The 18416-nt window shown below is 38.3% G+C and overlaps 1 protein-coding gene across 1 annotated transcript; it reads right to left on the bottom strand.

Moving 5' to 3' along the window:
• Nucleotides 1–9781: 9781 nt before the first annotated feature.
• Nucleotides 9782–10666, bottom strand: LOC134747933 (uncharacterized). The gene has a single exon (XM_063682611.1). It carries the CDS (start codon nt 10664–10666, stop codon nt 9782–9784), a length of 885 nt encoding a protein of 294 aa, XP_063538681.1.
• Between the last annotated feature and the right edge of the window lie 7750 nt (nt 10667–18416).

The following is an 18416-nucleotide window of genomic DNA, read 5'->3' as shown; positions in this document are numbered from 1 at the left end:
GTGAGTCTTCATTTGAATATCACGGACTTCATTTTTCCAATCTTGTAAAAAACCGAATTTCTGAATACCGAATTATTTTATTTCCGATCGGACAATGATTTTTCGGAATTTAGGAATTCGGAAAAAAAATATTTTCGGAAAAGTGTAAAATCGGAACTTTAAGCTTTCTGTCAAGTGACAATCGGATTTAAAGTTGATGTGATTTTATTCCATCGTGTTTTTAAAAATCGTAATTTTGATATTTCGGACTTATAAATAATCGGTGTTATGAAAGTCGTGGTTATAAAAATCGGAAAAACGTATTTCGGAATATTTGGGTGTTCCCATCAAAATCATGTCATCCAAAACGGTCCTCCAGTCAAATCAGTCTAAGCATGACGCCGGCGGCGGGCAGTGTCTGCCCTTTTTTTTTTGTTTTCGGAGTGGGAAATGCAACTGCGTAGCGTCTGCCCCTACGACTTGTTGATAGTCATAGCGAAGCAGACGCTCACGGGGACCTGTAGGCGCTTAAAGCGGAACGGGAAGTTGCTCGAAATGAGGGGGATACGCAGGATGAACACGGCTTCTCCGGTGCCACACTCCGTCAGGATCTGCGCCTACATATGTATTGCGTACGATGTATTTGGGATCACAATCGAGACTCGCGCTGGCTTGCCGTTTCAGCCGAAAGCGAAGCGACCTGCCTGGCTAGAGCGCCACTGAGTCTCACCGTGGTTTTTCTTAGACTCCTGAGACCGTGCCCCTTGTGGCCGCAATGCATTGCGAGACTTTCGCGAAAGATTCGATTTTTTTCGGGAAGGCATGGTAACGCGTATAAGTCCCAAATCGTTTGACATTTACTGAAAAATGTGTTTTTTTAAAGTACCCACCTTCGTGACCATTATTAAGAGGAAAGGGCACGGCCGCTTCTCCATGCAAACGCAGTCTCCATTTTTTGGATAAAAACTACCCTATGTTCTTCCAAGGGACTCAAACTATCTCTATACCAAATTTTATCTACATCGGTTTAGCGGTTTAAGCGTAAAGAGAAATTAAAAAAAGTTTTTTTCATATTTTTTGTGTTTTCACTCGGGAATGGTGTCATTTTGATATCATAAATGAATTCGGCATACCCGATTTATACAAAAACGATACCTAACTTGGCCTAGTAGCTAAAATGATATAGTTATCAAGATAAAGTTTTTAACCCCTTTTTCCATGGGGGATGAATTTTTAAAAACGCTGAAAAAAAAATTCTTGCTTTTAAATATAATTAACGTTTTGCAAAGTTTTAAGTTCCTGGCTTAAAATAAAATTTGCGCCCCAAGACAAACTTTCATCCCCTTTTCAACCCCCTGAGGGGTTAAATTTCCAAAAACGTCAAATTTAGTTTTTTTGTAATTGTCTATCATACATTTCTAAGAAGTTTCAAAGCATTTGTAATGGATTCAAACTTTCAACCCCCTTTTAACCCTGTTAGGGGACGAATTCTTGAAAACGCTAAAATTACTTTTCCTGTATTATAATAATATGCCCATTATACAAAGTTTCAAGTAACGCACTCAAAAAAAAATTGAACTCCATACAAACTTTCAACCTCTATTTCACCTCCTTAGGGGATGAATTTTCAAAAACGCTGAAATTAGTTTTCTTGTATTTCAATAATATATCTTCTTACGAAGTTTCAAATTGCTAGCTTAAAATAAATCTTGAACTCCATACAAACTTTCATCCCCTTTTTAACCCCCTTAGGGGTAAAATTTCTCAAATTTTTGTAGCCTATAACCTGGCCGTGGATTTTTTCGACAGATTAGTAAAGTTTGCATCAAAATCCGTTCAGCCGTTTTCATTTTTGGCGCGGTCAAATAAACAGACAAACAGATAAACAGACAAACAGATAAACAGACAAAAATTCTAAAAACTGTTGGAATGTGTTCTGTTATCGATTCTAAGTATCCCCAGCCAATTTTTTTTCGAATATCTTCCATGTACAGACTTTCGACCCTCTTCCGCTTTATTATATGTATAGATGGCAAAACGTAAATAAACAAACCTACAAAATTAGTCATTCCCTGCAATATTGTTCACCTATGTTTAAATTCTACATATGTTATGCTACATGTACTAGTTCATAATCCCCATAACCATTACCCTCACTATACACAATGCAGATTGGGGTGACTTCACATACACCTTTTAGAATTTCTTCGCTTTTTGATTTCTTTTTTTTTGAGGCTTCGTATGCTGTACTAGTTTAAAATTCCCATAACCCACAAACCTAAATACATGTAGGAAGTATTACGGGACTGCTAATTAAGATAGGAGCAAACATTGAATTGCCCTGCCAAATATTAAAGTCCGAGCAAAACGACTGCTGAAACCTTATTTTTAATGGTTCATTTCGGGATAAAGTCATAATCTGGGATAGAATTACTTTTCCTCTGTTAAAGTAACCTTTTCTCACCTACCATCATTACATTTTATTACAATAGAACATGGCTTTGCTTTTTTGTCGCGACTAGAAGTGACAAAGCGGCGGCGTTGCGTTGTGTAAAGTATCCGTTCACAGTTATAGGGAAATCATTAAGTTCATAGGGAAAGTGGAGCTCTGTTCCTAGAAAATGTTCTGGAGTTAATTTGAATTACTTTGTCTTCATAAGTTGCAGATTCAGTTACGTTGAAGTCTGCGCGACTATAATAATTTTAATTTTAATAGTATATCACAGATCATATATCTACTTTAGTCGGCATGTAATTGCTGTTGGCGAGACTATTAAGCAGTAAAGTTTTACAACTCTAAGGCTGTAGGTACTATAATTAAGTGTTAATCTTATATATTTAATAAATACTTTAGTAAATTACAATTTACTTATGCTAATACAACATTTCTTATAAATACCTAAACTTTTAAAAATAAAGTATAGGTTAAAATACGTGTCAAAATTCAACACAGCAAATAAATGGCACCCGTTAAAGTGCTCAAACTTATTGATATCGCCACGGAATCAATTACAAAAACTGTATCATAAAATACTAACTGAAGAAATTAATTCGATCGGCAATGCAATTACGTGCAGTCACGATATCTAGTGATTCATGTTGTTCGCTACAGTATAAATCATGACGGCAGACGTGTGAATTTACATAGCGCCTACAAGAATGTCCATAAACATGCAAATTATCAATAAGAAAATTGAGAAGTCCCCTTGATTGCGAAGTAATCAATGTTCGAGTTTTGAATGATTCACGGTTAGTTTCACTAGACTTATATTGACCGGGATATAGACCGTGATTACCTTTTGTATTATTTGTGAGCTCCCGATATTTCGACGCACCCGTGAACATGATGCATGTAACTGCGTCGAAATATCGGGAGCTCACAAATAATACAAAAGGTAATCACGGTCTATATCCCGGTCAATATAAGTCTAATCAATGTTCGACGAGATACGGCTTACGCTGGACAGGTCATCTTATTCTTTGATAATTTAGTTTTGTGTTCCATCGCGAATCTATAGGTAATCTAGCGATTTAAATAGTTTCATGTTTTTTTATTTAAAAGATCGCATTACTATTTAGAAGTTTTCAATAGGTCCCACTTCCCATTAATAGCCTCTCTAATCTTAATTCATCACAGGTGACGGCGACAAACAGGATGTCATTATTTATTAGATTTCGAACGTAAAGTACTTATTCGGAAGTTCATTAAAACAATATAATTAACACGCAACGGAAGCAATTTGGCAAACTCCTAATACCTCAGCTTGATTGTTCAATGCAATATTGTATTTGAAAAACTGAAAATCAAAATCAGAAAGTGTAAATAGCTATTGTATCGACGATCACTTTACGTTCAATAAAAATTTAAACAATGCTCCTTATTCATTGAAGCGTAATTGCTAAAAAACTTAATCTCAATAACAACGTATTACTTACTAGCTGTGCCCGCGGCTTCGCCTGCGTGGAATTCGGTCTGTGTCAGTAAGCGGCTAATTCACCCCTAATTTATCTCCCTGTCCCCTGGAGACGGAACTTAAAGTAAAGTTGACAAATAGATACGCTAGAGGACTGTAGTCCAGATAAAATATTTTACAATTAGGTACCTACCACCAAAGATAGATAGAATACAGTTCCGTAATAGATGGATACAGTCTAAGGAAAAAACGTGCCTCGAAAATTACGAAAATTTGATTCTCGATCAGACGTCGCTACTATCTTTTGCCTACTCTCGTATAGAGGGCGTTAACGGTTTCGTTTGTTATTATTTAACAATTTTAACGCATATCAGTGAAAGAACATGGGTCAAAATAATAAAAATAATTAATGCAAATAAAATAAAAAACATTTATCCATATTTAAATACATTTTATCGTATTTTTATAAATCTTCATTTTTAGTTTTAAAGTATGTAGATAGATGGCAGTGAATTTAGTGTGGTTACAAAATTTACTTTGACAGTACCGCTCTATAATATTACATCTTCTTTGCTACCACTAAATAAAATTACACTCCAAAATGTTTTTTTTTTTTGCCCTCATTCAAATTTTTGACGTGATTTAAACGGCATAGAGTAGTAGGTGTATATCGAACGATACAGTACCATTTTTGTATTTTTACGTCCTTGACTGTACCTATCCAAATCGGGTACACTACATATTTCCGAAAAAAAATTATTCCGAATTTTAGAATGTCGAATTTTATCATTCCGATTTTTAAATGCTCGACCAATCAAAATTCCGACTGTCATAATTACGAATGATGAATTTTGTAAATTCCGAACTACATAATTCCGACTATAACAATTCCGATGGTGGCAAACACCGAATTTAACATTTACGATTTTCAAAATCACGAATTCGGAATTGCCCTTATTCCGAATTAACGTGATTCCTATTTTAAATATCCCAATTTTTAAATTTCCACTTTTTTGGCAACAGTTCGTTTTCTTGGGGGTCGCAGTTCTAACCTAACCTAACCCACTTTTCTGGCAACAGTTCGTTTTCTTGGGGGTCGCAATTCTAACCTAACCTAACCCACTTCTGGCAACAGTTCGTTTTCTTGGGGGTCGCAGTTCTAACCTAACCTAACCCACTTCTAGCAACAGTTCGGGTTCGCAGTTCTGTCTAATTTATTCATGCCGAATTTTTATGCCAAAAATATTTTATGCCGAATTTAACATGACGCGGCACGACAGGTACCCGTAATAATTACTAAAACGTGAGTCTTCATTTGAATATCACGGACTTCATTTTTCCAATCTTGTAAAAAACCGAATTTCTGAATACCGAATTATTTTATTTCCGATCGGACAATGATTTTTCGGAATTTAGGAATTCGGAAAAAAAATATTTTCGGAAAAGTGTAAAATCGGAACTTTAAGCTTTCTGTCAAGTGACAATCGGATTTAAAGTTGATGTGATTTTATTCCATCGTGTTTTTAAAAATCGTAATTTTGATATTTCGGACTTATAAATAATCGGTGTTATGAAAGTCGTGGTTATAAAAATCGGAAAAACGTATTTCGGAATATTTGGGTGTTCCCATCAAAATCATGTCATCCAAAACGGTCCTCCAGTCAAATCAGTCTAAGCATGACGCCGGCGGCGGGCAGTGTCTGCCCTTTTTTTTTTGTTTTCGGAGTGGGAAATGCAACTGCGTAGCGTCTGCCCCTACGACTTGTTGATAGTCATAGCGAAGCAGACGCTCACGGGGACCTGTAGGCGCTTAAAGCGGAACGGGAAGTTGCTCGAAATGAGGGGGATACGCAGGATGAACACGGCTTCTCCGGTGCCACACTCCGTCAGGATCTGCGCCTACATATGTATTGCGTACGATGTATTTGGGATCACAATCGAGACTCGCGCTGGCTTGCCGTTTCAGCCGAAAGCGAAGCGACCTGCCTGGCTAGAGCGCCACTGAGTCTCACCGTGGTTTTTCTTAGACTCCTGAGACCGTGCCCCTTGTGGCCGCAATGCATTGCGAGACTTTCGCGAAAGATTCGATTTTTTTCGGGAAGGCATGGTAACGCGTATAAGTCCCAAATCGTTTGACATTTACTGAAAAATGTGTTTTTTTAAAGTACCCACCTTCGTGACCATTATTAAGAGGAAAGGGCACGGCCGCTTCTCCATGCAAACGCAGTCTCCATTTTTTGGATAAAAACTACCCTATGTTCTTCCAAGGGACTCAAACTATCTCTATACCAAATTTTATCTACATCGGTTTAGCGGTTTAAGCGTAAAGAGAAATTAAAAAAAGTTTTTTTCATATTTTTTGTGTTTTCACTCGGGAATGGTGTCATTTTGATATCATAAATGAATTCGGCATACCCGATTTATACAAAAACGATACCTAACTTGGCCTAGTAGCTAAAATGATATAGTTATCAAGATAAAGTTTTTAACCCCTTTTTCCATGGGGGATGAATTTTTAAAAACGCTGAAAAAAAAATTCTTGCTTTTAAATATAATTAACGTTTTGCAAAGTTTTAAGTTCCTGGCTTAAAATAAAATTTGCGCCCCAAGACAAACTTTCATCCCCTTTTCAACCCCCTGAGGGGTTAAATTTCCAAAAACGTCAAATTTAGTTTTTTTGTAATTGTCTATCATACATTTCTAAGAAGTTTCAAAGCATTTGTAATGGATTCAAACTTTCAACCCCCTTTTAACCCTGTTAGGGGACGAATTCTTGAAAACGCTAAAATTACTTTTCCTGTATTATAATAATATGCCCATTATACAAAGTTTCAAGTAACGCACTCAAAAAAAAATTGAACTCCATACAAACTTTCAACCTCTATTTCACCTCCTTAGGGGATGAATTTTCAAAAACGCTGAAATTAGTTTTCTTGTATTTCAATAATATATCTTCTTACGAAGTTTCAAATTGCTAGCTTAAAATAAATCTTGAACTCCATACAAACTTTCATCCCCTTTTTAACCCCCTTAGGGGTAAAATTTCTCAAATTTTTGTAGCCTATAACCTGGCCGTGGATTTTTTCGACAGATTAGTAAAGTTTGCATCAAAATCCGTTCAGCCGTTTTCATTTTTAGCGCGGTCAAATAAACAGACAAACAGATAAACAGACAAACAGATAAACAGACAAAAATTCTAAAAACTGTTGGAATGTGTTCTGTTATCGATTCTAAGTATCCCCAGCCAATTTTTTTTCGAATATCTTCCATGTACAGACTTTCGACCCTCTTCCGCTTTATTATATGTATAGATTTCATATTAAATTAAATTACTTTAACTTCGACATCGCGTGGGTTCATGTTTATGAAAATGTTCTTAAAGTTTGGTAAGGAAAACGTCTTTTAGTATACGAAATGTTAATATACGGGCGGTGGACCCTCTAGCATTAGGCGAATCGCTTAAAAGCATTGTCTTGTTTTTCTCGGGAAATGAGATGGTGGGAGTGGCTCGTCTCGAGCATTTCTTGTTTTGGACGTAGATAACTCTTCTTCATGTGGTATTTTGCTTAGCAACTTGACGAATATTCGTAGGTATTTACCTATACATTTTTATGGCTGCATGGTGCTTATAGCTTTTGGTATTATGTAAGTTAATAATAAATTCCGAATAAATCATTGCAGCGGTTATAACTCGGTGATTTTCTTGCTCCACTTCGTAATATATTTTAGGGACAAAAAACAAGACAACGAAAAGAATTTTGACCCGATTGTGTGGTTTTATGAAACCACGATGCAAGTTAAACTTTTTTCAGATTGTAGATATAGACATCATAAAATCGCGTTTTAAATCTTAACTATTAAAGAGAATATTTATTAAAATATTCTCTTTAATTATCTTATAAAAGCTCGCCCAACGCCAATCACGCCAATGTAATTCAGCTACTCAACGTGGTGCTGTAATTACATTATTAATATCGCTTACTTATCATAGTCGAGTCAAGGGTTAAAGAAACAAAAAGTCGTATGTGAATGAAAACTTCCTATTATGACATGACTATTTGCCATTCACCGTAAAATTTGACAGATAGTTTGACGTTACCGTATTTAAGGTTAATAAGGTCTACTGTCCTTAAAATTTTGTATGAAATTACAAGCAAATATCAGCATTCGTGAATTATGTAAGTATCGTAGTCTGCTACTTTAAAGACAATTTTTTTTTTTTTTAGAGGACATCTTACACAGATCAACCTAGCCTCAAACTAAGCAAAGCTTGTACTATGGATGGTAAAGAAAGGATCGCAATCTCTTATGGCAGAATTGTTGTAAAAGTGACCGCGTTAAGCTTTAAATAATAGTTCCTAATCTCTCCGGTGGCGCTAGTTAGGCTCTGGGACATGAGTATAACATGAACCATATAAGGCAACAAATAACCCGACCAAATTACGTAGGTTGTTTTTGGTAGTATTTCGGTGTATGGTGGCGCCGCCTAATTACTGTTTTTTGATGGACATGTAGAGGGTAATGTACAAGAAGAAGTCGAGAAAAGTATTTACAATATTATTTACATAAGTATTTACATAACATTACACTAAATTGTAATTTATTTTCAATAATTTAAATAACGTTTCTTCTTAGGCAGATCTAGATAGAAGTATATATTATTCGTTGCCTAGTCACGGCGAGGGCGCATCGCGCAGGCGCGCGGACTTAGGCGCGTAAGGTAGCGGTTGTAGAGTGGCAAGCCGAGCAGGCCGCCACATGATAACCAAGAAAAGTGACTTCGGATTGGCCAAACAAGCACTTGGAGATGTTGATCCATACGCCGTACTGTGTCAAACGCTGAAACAGTTGACGGAGATGACTTTTGTGTTGTTCCAGTGAAGATGAGAAAATCAGGATATCGTCTAAGTAACCATAACAGAAGTCTAGACCGAGCAGAACCTCATCAATAAACCTCTGGAAGGTCTGCGCCGCGTTCCTTAGTCCAAAATTCATGAATGGGAACTCAAATAAGCCAAATGGAGTGATAATCGCGGTTTTGGGTATGTCATCAGGATTCACGGCTATCTGATTGTAAGCCTTGACCAGGTCAATGGTTGAGAAGATGGTGCATCCGGACAGTTGGTGAGAAAAGTCGTGAATGTGACGAATGGGGTATCGGTCAGGGATCGTTCTGGCGTTCAGTGCCCTATAATCACCGCAGGGTCTCCAGGTATGATCTTTCTTTTTCACTAAGTGAAGTGCACTAGCCCAGGGACTTTCTGACCGACGGGCTATACCGGATGCCAACATATCCTCGAACTCCTTTCTGGCAGCTTTCAGACGCATCGGATCGAGGCGGCGAGGTTTACAGGATACTGGCGGTCCGGAAGTGGTCTTGATGAAGTGCAAGGTGTTATGCTTCGATGGAGAGTGCCTACCTGGAGGTCTAGTGATAGCGGGATATTCGCGTAAGATTTCATGGAATTCTGTTTCACCGGTCACGATTTTGATGGCAGCAATATTATCGGACGACTTGTAGGGTATTGCGGCTACCGATAATGATGTCAGATTATCTATCAGTCGACGGTTTCGGCAGTCTACCAGTAGATCGTAATAAATAAGAAAGTCGACTCCTATAATCGGTTTTGACACGTCGGCTATAGTAAAGTTCCATGAGAACGCTCTTCGTAGACCCAAGTTGATAGTTAGTTGTATTGGTCCATAGGTACGTATGACGGAATTGTTGGCTGCAACTAGTTCGAATTTTGATTGTGGGCAAGGCGTCTTGACAGCCGACCGGGGGAAAACACATAAATCAGATCCTGTGTCAACGAGGTATCTTATTTTCGAAGTCCGGTCGGTGATGAATAGACGGCCAGATTTTAAGGTAGGGCAGTCGCTGGCCGCTAGTTCCGACCGCCCGGGGAGTTTCCCGAGTCGAAACTGCAGGGCTTACTACATTTGTGTGCTTTTTGCCCAAAGTTGTAGTGATAAAAGCAGTGCGGATGGTTAGGCGGCGGCTGCGGCATCCTAGGTCGAGAGCGGCTGTGTCTTCGTGGCCTTGACGAGAAGTGTGAGCGCGAGTGTGAACGACCTCTTTTAAAGTTAGTTGTTAATAAAGCAACTTGCCTTGTAAGCTCGTTGACTTGCTGCGTCAAAGCGTCAGTAGGCGAAACGGGCGCGTGGGAGACAGAACACGCTGGTGCGTAGGTGGTAGCAGCACCAGAAGTAGTCGCCACTTGCGGAGCACGGGGGGTTGAAGGAGCTAGCTCATAAACCCTATCTGCTAAATCGGCGAGTTTATCTAAAGGCTGCTCGGACTGCGACGCAAGTATGGTCTGAACGTTGTGCGGTAAACGGTCGCACCAAATTGTCCGTAGGAGGTCCGAAGTTGCAACGGCGCCGGCCAGGTTCTGTAGATGGCGCAGGAACTGCAACGGGCTACGGTCGCCAAGCTCTTCTTGAACTAGTAGTTGCCGCGTCCGTTTTTCTTGCGACGCGGAGAGACGCTTAATCAATTCCGCCTTGATTTTAGGGTATTTATCGGCAGCGGGAGGGTTAGTGATAACGTCTTTCACCTCCATCGCATACCGCGCCTCCAACTGCCCAGCGACATAATAAAATTTCGTATCGTCGAGCGTAATTTTGGATAGATGAAATTGGGCTTCAATCTGGGCGAACCACAGTGCGGGCTCGTCTGCGTTAAATGGAGGCACGCGGACTCCGACCCTACATACCTGCGCCTCCTCGTCTGCGTCCGCAAATTTTTCATGGAGATCTTCAGTAGACATCTTGCGTTAGTCGGTAGTCACCAGTGTAGAGGGTAATGTACAAGAAGAAGTCGAGAAAAGTATTTACAATATTATTTACATAAGTATTTACATAACATTACACTAAATTGCAATTTATTTTCAATAATTTAAATAACGTTTCTTCTTAGGCAGATCTAGATAGAAGTATATATTATTCGTTGCCTAGTCACGGCGAGGGCGCATCGCGCAGGCGCGCGGACTTAGGCGCGTAAGGTAGCGGTTGTAGAGTCAAGTGGCAAGCCGAGCAGGCCGCCACAGACACTTTTCATACATAGAGATTTGGCTCCTTTATACAGTCTCCATGGCTTGTACTATGGGTGCTAGGCGACGATATACATACCTACTTATATAGATAAATACATACTTATCATCATCATCATATATTTAAGAGTAAGTCTTTTGTCGGTGGAGCACTTACATACTTATATACATAGAAAACACCCATGACTCAGGAACAAATATTTGTGTTCATCACACAAATAAATGTCCTTACCGGGATTCCAACCCAAGACCATCGGCTTCACAGGCAGGGTCACTATACCCACCAGGCCAAACCGGTCGTCCTATGAACTCTAAGTACTAGAAATAAAGTAGAATTTTACTAATGCTGTAATTATTTAATGCGACATGCTAAAGACAGCCCAACAAAATTTCACTTTTAAAAATCTTTATAAACTTCTGGAAAAATAAAAACAATAAAAAACTGGCATTATGGAACACACAGCATATGGTGCCAATAAAGTTCCTTCAAACTACTTGAAGGTTACTTCACTGTGAACTCATATTGCTCGCGTACACCTACTCAAAACAATCTAATAGCACAGAATAACTTATAGTACTAAGGTAAAATACGAATTTAAAATATGGCTTCAAGTTGATGGTGTTTGTAAATATACGGCCCATTTACCCAGCTTCACCAATGGACCACAGCCGTGTAACACTACCCCACAAACACCATCGAGGTGATCGCATAAATCGCCGCTGTACCAACAATAATTGCGACCATAAAGTTCACGGTTGACATGCACAATGTAATAAAAATTCGTCGCAGCCCAGTTTTAGTGCGGCGGCGGCATCGAGCTGCATATAAACTACGTGACTGTGCACTTCTATCTTTACTTTGTCGACCACTGATGTACAGCTCTTGTTGACTTTTACTGGCTAAGTGTATGAAAAAGACTTGTAGTGTCTATAGTTAAGACACTTTGTAACATAAATCTTTTAGATACTTACTTAGTATCGTAGTGCCAGGTTTTTTTAATAACACCTACTTGTTTGTGATGTATATTGTATGGTAATAAATGTATTTTTTTTTTAACTGAATCACTGGATTGGCCTGGCAATTCAAAGTCAAAGTCAAAGTTAGTTACCTATTTATACATAAGTGTGCCTAATATCTGTACCAAATATCAGACCACCAAAAACTTTTCTGATATCCGCAATCCCCAACTTTGTTGCGTGTAGCGGCAGATATGACGAGAAGCACATCAATCTCTCGCCTTTTTTAAAACTCCCATTCACCATTTTCGTTTCATTTTCCAAAGGTGTTTTGTTTTGTTTCATTTATCCAGTAGTCTAGGCCGAATGTAGGTCCTAGGCCATTGTTGTCTGTCGCATTGTGATTCAGGCTGTGGCAGTCAACGAGCTATTTTCTCATTCGCTATTATGCGCTCTGTTATTATTCCCATTGTTTGCGACACATACATATTGTCTTATTAACGCTCTAATGCGTCTGAATACTTGCTGAATAGAACTCGAAAGTGTGGCTATTACGTTTTGGTGCAGCTGCTGCATTTTCGAATAATGAAAGGTGTATTTTCAATTTAATTTTTCAACAACCTCCTATTAACTGCAATATATGTAATAGGGGTTACGCGTACCTATTCTGTTATGCAAGAATATATTTTAAGAGTAATTTTTAAAGTGAAAGCTAAGATAACATTCACCCTCGCTTGGTTACATAAGTCAACATTCTCATCAAATAGGTCGAGCGGTACCTATAGTAAGAAAATCGGGAGAATTTTTCCACTTATTATTTTTAACAGTTATTTCCCCCCTGACCCGGCGCTATCGTTAGCGACGACCCTCAGGTGCCATCCTTCATTAATCTTATTCCCCCGCGCGGAACTCCAAGAATCTTAATTTGAAGTTTCGAAGCTCCTCTTTATCAGAACTATGCGAAAAGAATTCGTCGAAGAGGTATTCATTAAAGGGAGATAACGGAAACGAGCTCTTTTGTTTGGCAAAAAAATATTTTAATGCCTTTGTTCAGAAATGTTTTATAAGTAGGTACTTCATTAGACCGTGATCGAATCGTCTAGGTGATATTTAATTATAAATATTAACAAAATTACCACCTAAGACGATAAAATTCAATAAATAGTATGTAACTTAAAGGTGACGTCAGGATGGCAATTGCAGCTGCATTACATACTCTGTTGCGACTTAACTGCTGTGACCTTGACGCGATCGCTGTCAGTGTCAATTTCCTTAGTAAAATGAGTGACGTTCGCAGCCGCATTACTGTCGCGATAAAAAGTCTGTCACTCATTTTATTAAGGTAATTTACAGTGAGTACAGTGAGTACGTCAAAGCCGCAGCAGTAATGTAGCAATTTGCAACAGTAATGTAGATTCAGTGCCATCCGAACGTCACCGTTAAGTACTAGAATATTTTACGCTATGAAACGTCACAATTAAAATCTCCAATAACTGAGAAACTAATATTGAAGTCGGATCAGCACGGAATGAAACTCGCTAAGCTAGGGCGATATAAAATAGCCAAGCGAAGCAGTTGAGGCCAATCCTGAGTGAACTGACAAGACTAATATCGGGTGGTGCTCGACCGTAGGTATCTGAGAAACCAACTTTCATCATCACTATCACTACAACACCATCTAAGAATATCGAAAGCTGCAGTTTCAAACAGTGACATCCTTTTCGTCGCCATTTGACCGAACGAAACGGAGATAGAGTCACACGTTGGGTAGTTTATGTTATATGCTTCAGAATTCAAACTCTGGAAACGCTAGCGTCTTAATGAAGTTGTGAAGTTAGATCGTCCGCAGCTGCACTATACTTTGGTGCTTACCGCTTTGATAATAAATTTATAGTTCCTGTATCAAGTCCAAGTCACATAAATGGCAAGTTTATGGTTACCAGTCCCGGTCAGCATATAATGTACGACGACTAGTCTGACGATCGAAATGTATCATCATATACAATATGTATATCATACAATTTCTATTAATAATATTCATACCTAGTAACGCTAGTTACAAAAATAACCAGCGTCAACTTTGGTGCCTGGGATATGGGACGGCGCTAATAGGGTAGGTATCAACGCAGGTAGCGTCCCAGGCACACAAGCGGCTTACAATATCGTCGAAGTTTAAATTGGCCCAAGATTTTTCGAAACTTGATGCTAAGCAAAACATAACAAGTCTACCAATAATAGTAAGTAATAAACATGTTTGTATTCTGCTTCAATGGAACGCGTGGGCTGGACAAGACGATACTATACTTTGAAATAAACAGATTGTTTGAAACAAGCAACATACTTAGATGGTAAATAATAATGTATTTAAGCATAATCTTTATTCCTCTCACAAGTGTCTCGTCCTAATGTGAGGAATTATACTGTCCATGTAATATGTCATTAGTACTCATTAGCTACAATAGTGTTCACAATAGTGTGTTAAATATCATGTAATTTCCAATAAGAAATAAATTAATCGATCTATCTATCTATCTATCACCTAAAACCTTTAAGTAATGCTAGCCACACACACACACACACACACACACACACACACACAGTGTGTTGGAAGATAGTTGCGCAAATTTTGGACTTGTACAAGTTTTGGAGACTTGTGCGATTTTCGATTACGAACTTGTGCAAACTTTCGTTTGCGCAAGTTTACCGAAACGTGTGTGGCGGCGTGCGTACAAGTTGTAGCCGACGTGTCCGTCCACTACAATATTATAGCATGTAGATACCTATAGAATAATTTATTAATAATTAAAAATATTAAAAATAAAATATGTTACATTTTGAATGAGGTACATTCTACACACGTCAAACTCGCGCCGACCGCAGTGCGTTCAAGTTAGTTTATGGCCCAAATAAATTGCCCAGTTTATTCATGGTTTAAACCATGGAACAATAAACTTGGGGGCCTTTTCTTTTACGTCATAAATATCGCATTACTATAAGTGGCACTAATAAAATTTTAACGACATTCGCCCTTACTGAATAGTTTCGGATAAGAAAGCATTGGAGTTATTACTAACTTGGACTAAAGGTGAAGGTAGCAATTATGTTTCATCATTAGGAAAAACAGCTGAAGGGCAAGTGAGGACAAAACAATTTTATTTGTTTCAGCGTCAATATTTTTTGTATTCATTGATAGGTAGGATTTTTGACATATAATTTTACTGTTATGATTTGATGATATTCCGATAAATTGAAGTACAGTCACCAGCAGCGACACGGTCTGACACAATCTTATTTGTAGCGCAATACGAGTGCGTTACATATTTTTGCGGCCTTCGTTGTGTAACGTATAATTGCAGGGGCCCGTTTCTCAAAAGCTTGTAACTTGTAATACAAGCGGATATCATTTTTTGACAGCTTTTGTTAGAAAGGGACTTCCACTTGTATTACAAGTTACAAGGTTTTGAGAAACGGGCCCCAGGTGACTGTACTAAGATCTATGTCGTAACATATTGACCTACCCAACCTCCATACAATTAGTCGGTTATACGCTCTAACTACTAGTCTAGCAGGTACCTATGTATTAGTAGACAGAGTCCAAATTAAGGCGACCCGTCGAAAAAAGGCCGTTAATTTTCCATCTGACTTGCGGAAAAAAGGTCAGAATCTTTTACAAAGTAGCCGTTAGCGATCGATTCAGGTCAATGTCAGTGTCATCCATCACCGCTGGTGTAAAAACCGGCCGTATGGCCGACACGGACGTACCTATACCCAAAACGGACAGTGCACTGTGACCAAAAAGTGTAACCGAGAGAGAAGTCAAGCTAAAAGATTGCGTCTTGTTATAATTACAAGATTAACGATGTCATTTGACGACGTATATCCATGTGGAAATAAGTCAGTATGGAAACTTGTGTGAAGTTCTGAACTTAGTTTTTGAGCATGATGCATTATTTTGGACTGCTTTCTCTAGTCTCGTATGATCACATATCTTGCTTGGTGATATGCTGATATGGTTCAATTTCGATTGGCAAAAACGTAACTGTACTGTCCGTTTTAGGTGTAGATCCGTGATGGCCGAGCCTCGTATATCACGGTGTCGGCCAGAGGCAGATGTAAATTAAACCGATCAAATCGCCTATAACCTACTGCTATTTTAAATATATCCGTTAATGGGGTTAACTTGAAACCCACCTACAGCTTTATTTGAAAACCTTAGCGATAAGAAACTGTTTCGCAGTTCAATTTCCTTTTTATCTTAGCGCTTAAGCAACAGTTTTTTTAAAAGCAACTGCTAAACCAGTCGAAAAACTATAGGCCTTATTGGAATCAAACGCAGTTCCTTAAAATCAGGTCACTATTGTCCTTAAGTACAACTATGGTCCAGTTTTACATTTATTTTGGAGCTTAGATACACTAACGCTCTTTCTATAATATCTATTTCTATAATATATAATTTGTAAAATACTTTTACATATTTTACTGGAACTTGAATTTGGACCATACTTGTAAGTTGTGGACTAAAGTTACCTGATTTTATGGTTCACTTTATTACGTACTGTTGAGTAGAACCGGTGATCGAGCGGTAATGCTTCCAAACTCGAGATTGTGGGCTTGAACACTGGCTCGTGATTTCATTTCTTCTTCTTGCCGGTAACAATTTAATGAGGACAGGTTAAAAGTTATTAGCTGTGTAGATTTTACTGAAAACTTCCCTAGATATGCCACTAGGCAGAGGGCAGAAGCCAATGGAGAGAAGCCATTTCGAAACTTTGTCGAAGGAGTTACGATCCTCAGTAATGCGGGAACGACAGAGGAGGAGGAGGAACTACATTTACATTCAATTATTTTACTGATTTCAAACTTTACCCTTACAAACACGAATGAGTATGACCACAGACAACATTGGCTAAAATGAAAGCTGCATTTAAAACCACATACTTCAAACTGGCGTATTAAATGTGGTTAGAGGCAAGGCTTGTAATACCGACAATTGTAGAGTATAACAGTTTGTGGTAACATTGATACTGAAGAAAACTGGCAATTTTGTGTACCCATACCAGTGGTAAAATAAAATTCACGTTCAATATTCTAACCTCAGACGCCTGCTCTGTCGTGCTAATCCAAATGGATACACTTATAGGACTAGTCGAAGAGAGTCTTTTCAAAAGGGCTTATTTCTCTATAAACACCTGGTGTTTATAGAGAAATAAGCCCTTTTGAAAAGACTACCATACAAAAATAAGTCCTCAGTTGTGTCCTTGCAGTTGTTGTCGAATTGCCCTCGTTTTTTGCACTTTGTACACACACTTAAAATTTCGTTTGAAGATGGACCTGGAACTCACTGACACAAACCTTCAAAACTTCACGTCATTCTTTTTAACTTTATCGCTACGTCTACAGCAAGCTATAATTTTTTTTATCTGGTGGTTGAAAATTTAAATTTCAATCTTACTTTGCTTGTGTAGGTACGGTACTATGCTCGACTGAAATTGGTTTCTTGGATCGTGCTCGCAGACGAATTATTTTCTTTTTCACAGAACTGACTACAGTTTGCATTTAATATACATATCCAAGATGTAAAAAGTATAAGGTGTAAAGTTTTGCGCTGCTGTGTTTGCGTCGCGTCAAAACTATTGAGCTTATTTAGGTAAATAATATAGTGATTCGTTTTTATGACGTATCTAAGTAGATGTCGGTTAAAAAGACTGATTCTCTATTCTTTTCATATATGAAATTAAATTATCAGTGAATAATTCAGTCGATCAGTTCGCTAGCTAGCTTACTGACTAGGCACGGTCCATTTACTTCACTGAATGAGCTCGTATTTTCAATATACATTGTTACGTATTTCGTCCATGTATCGTGGCACAATAGGGGGATTTGGACAATAATGTAGCCTTAGCATAGCGGACAAATGAGATTAGCCTAATGCCTTGATTGATGTTAAACCGCCCGCGTCACGGCCTGTTTGCATAGCAAGTCATAATTTGAGATTACAGTAGAGCGTCCGCTATTTCTAGAAATGACAAAGGCCCGAAACACAACTATACGATACGACAGCGTATGGTGAGACGAGGAAACATCGTATCGTAGAGATTTGCGACACCATCTTCCGGGGTTCCGTACCTCGAAAGGAAAAAACGGAACCCTTGCTCGTGCGTCTGTCTGTCTGTCTGTCTGTCACAGCCCATTTTCTCCAAAACTACTGGACCAATTAAGTCGAAATTTGGTACACATATGTAAGTTTGTAATCCAAAGATGGACATGTAACGTAAACAAATGAATTTTAAACATGGGAGCCACTTTTGGGGGGTAAATGAGAAAATTAAAAAATAAAGTTTTTCAAACTATATCGTGTTGCATATCAAATGAAAGAGCTTATTTTGAGAATCTCAAATATATTTTCTTTGTAATTTTAAAATAAATAGTTTAGAAGTTATTTAAGAAAATAGCCAAAAAAATTCCATTCCCCCTCTTTATCTCCGAAACTACAGGGATGGATATTGATGAC

This window comes from Cydia strobilella, chromosome 15 (genome assembly GCF_947568885.1).
Source record: "Cydia strobilella chromosome 15, ilCydStro3.1, whole genome shotgun sequence".
In the NCBI taxonomy this organism is placed as follows: domain Eukaryota; kingdom Metazoa; phylum Arthropoda; class Insecta; order Lepidoptera; family Tortricidae; genus Cydia; species Cydia strobilella.
Note: the sequence above shows the minus strand (reverse complement) of the source record. Positions and strands in the feature narration are given on the sequence as shown.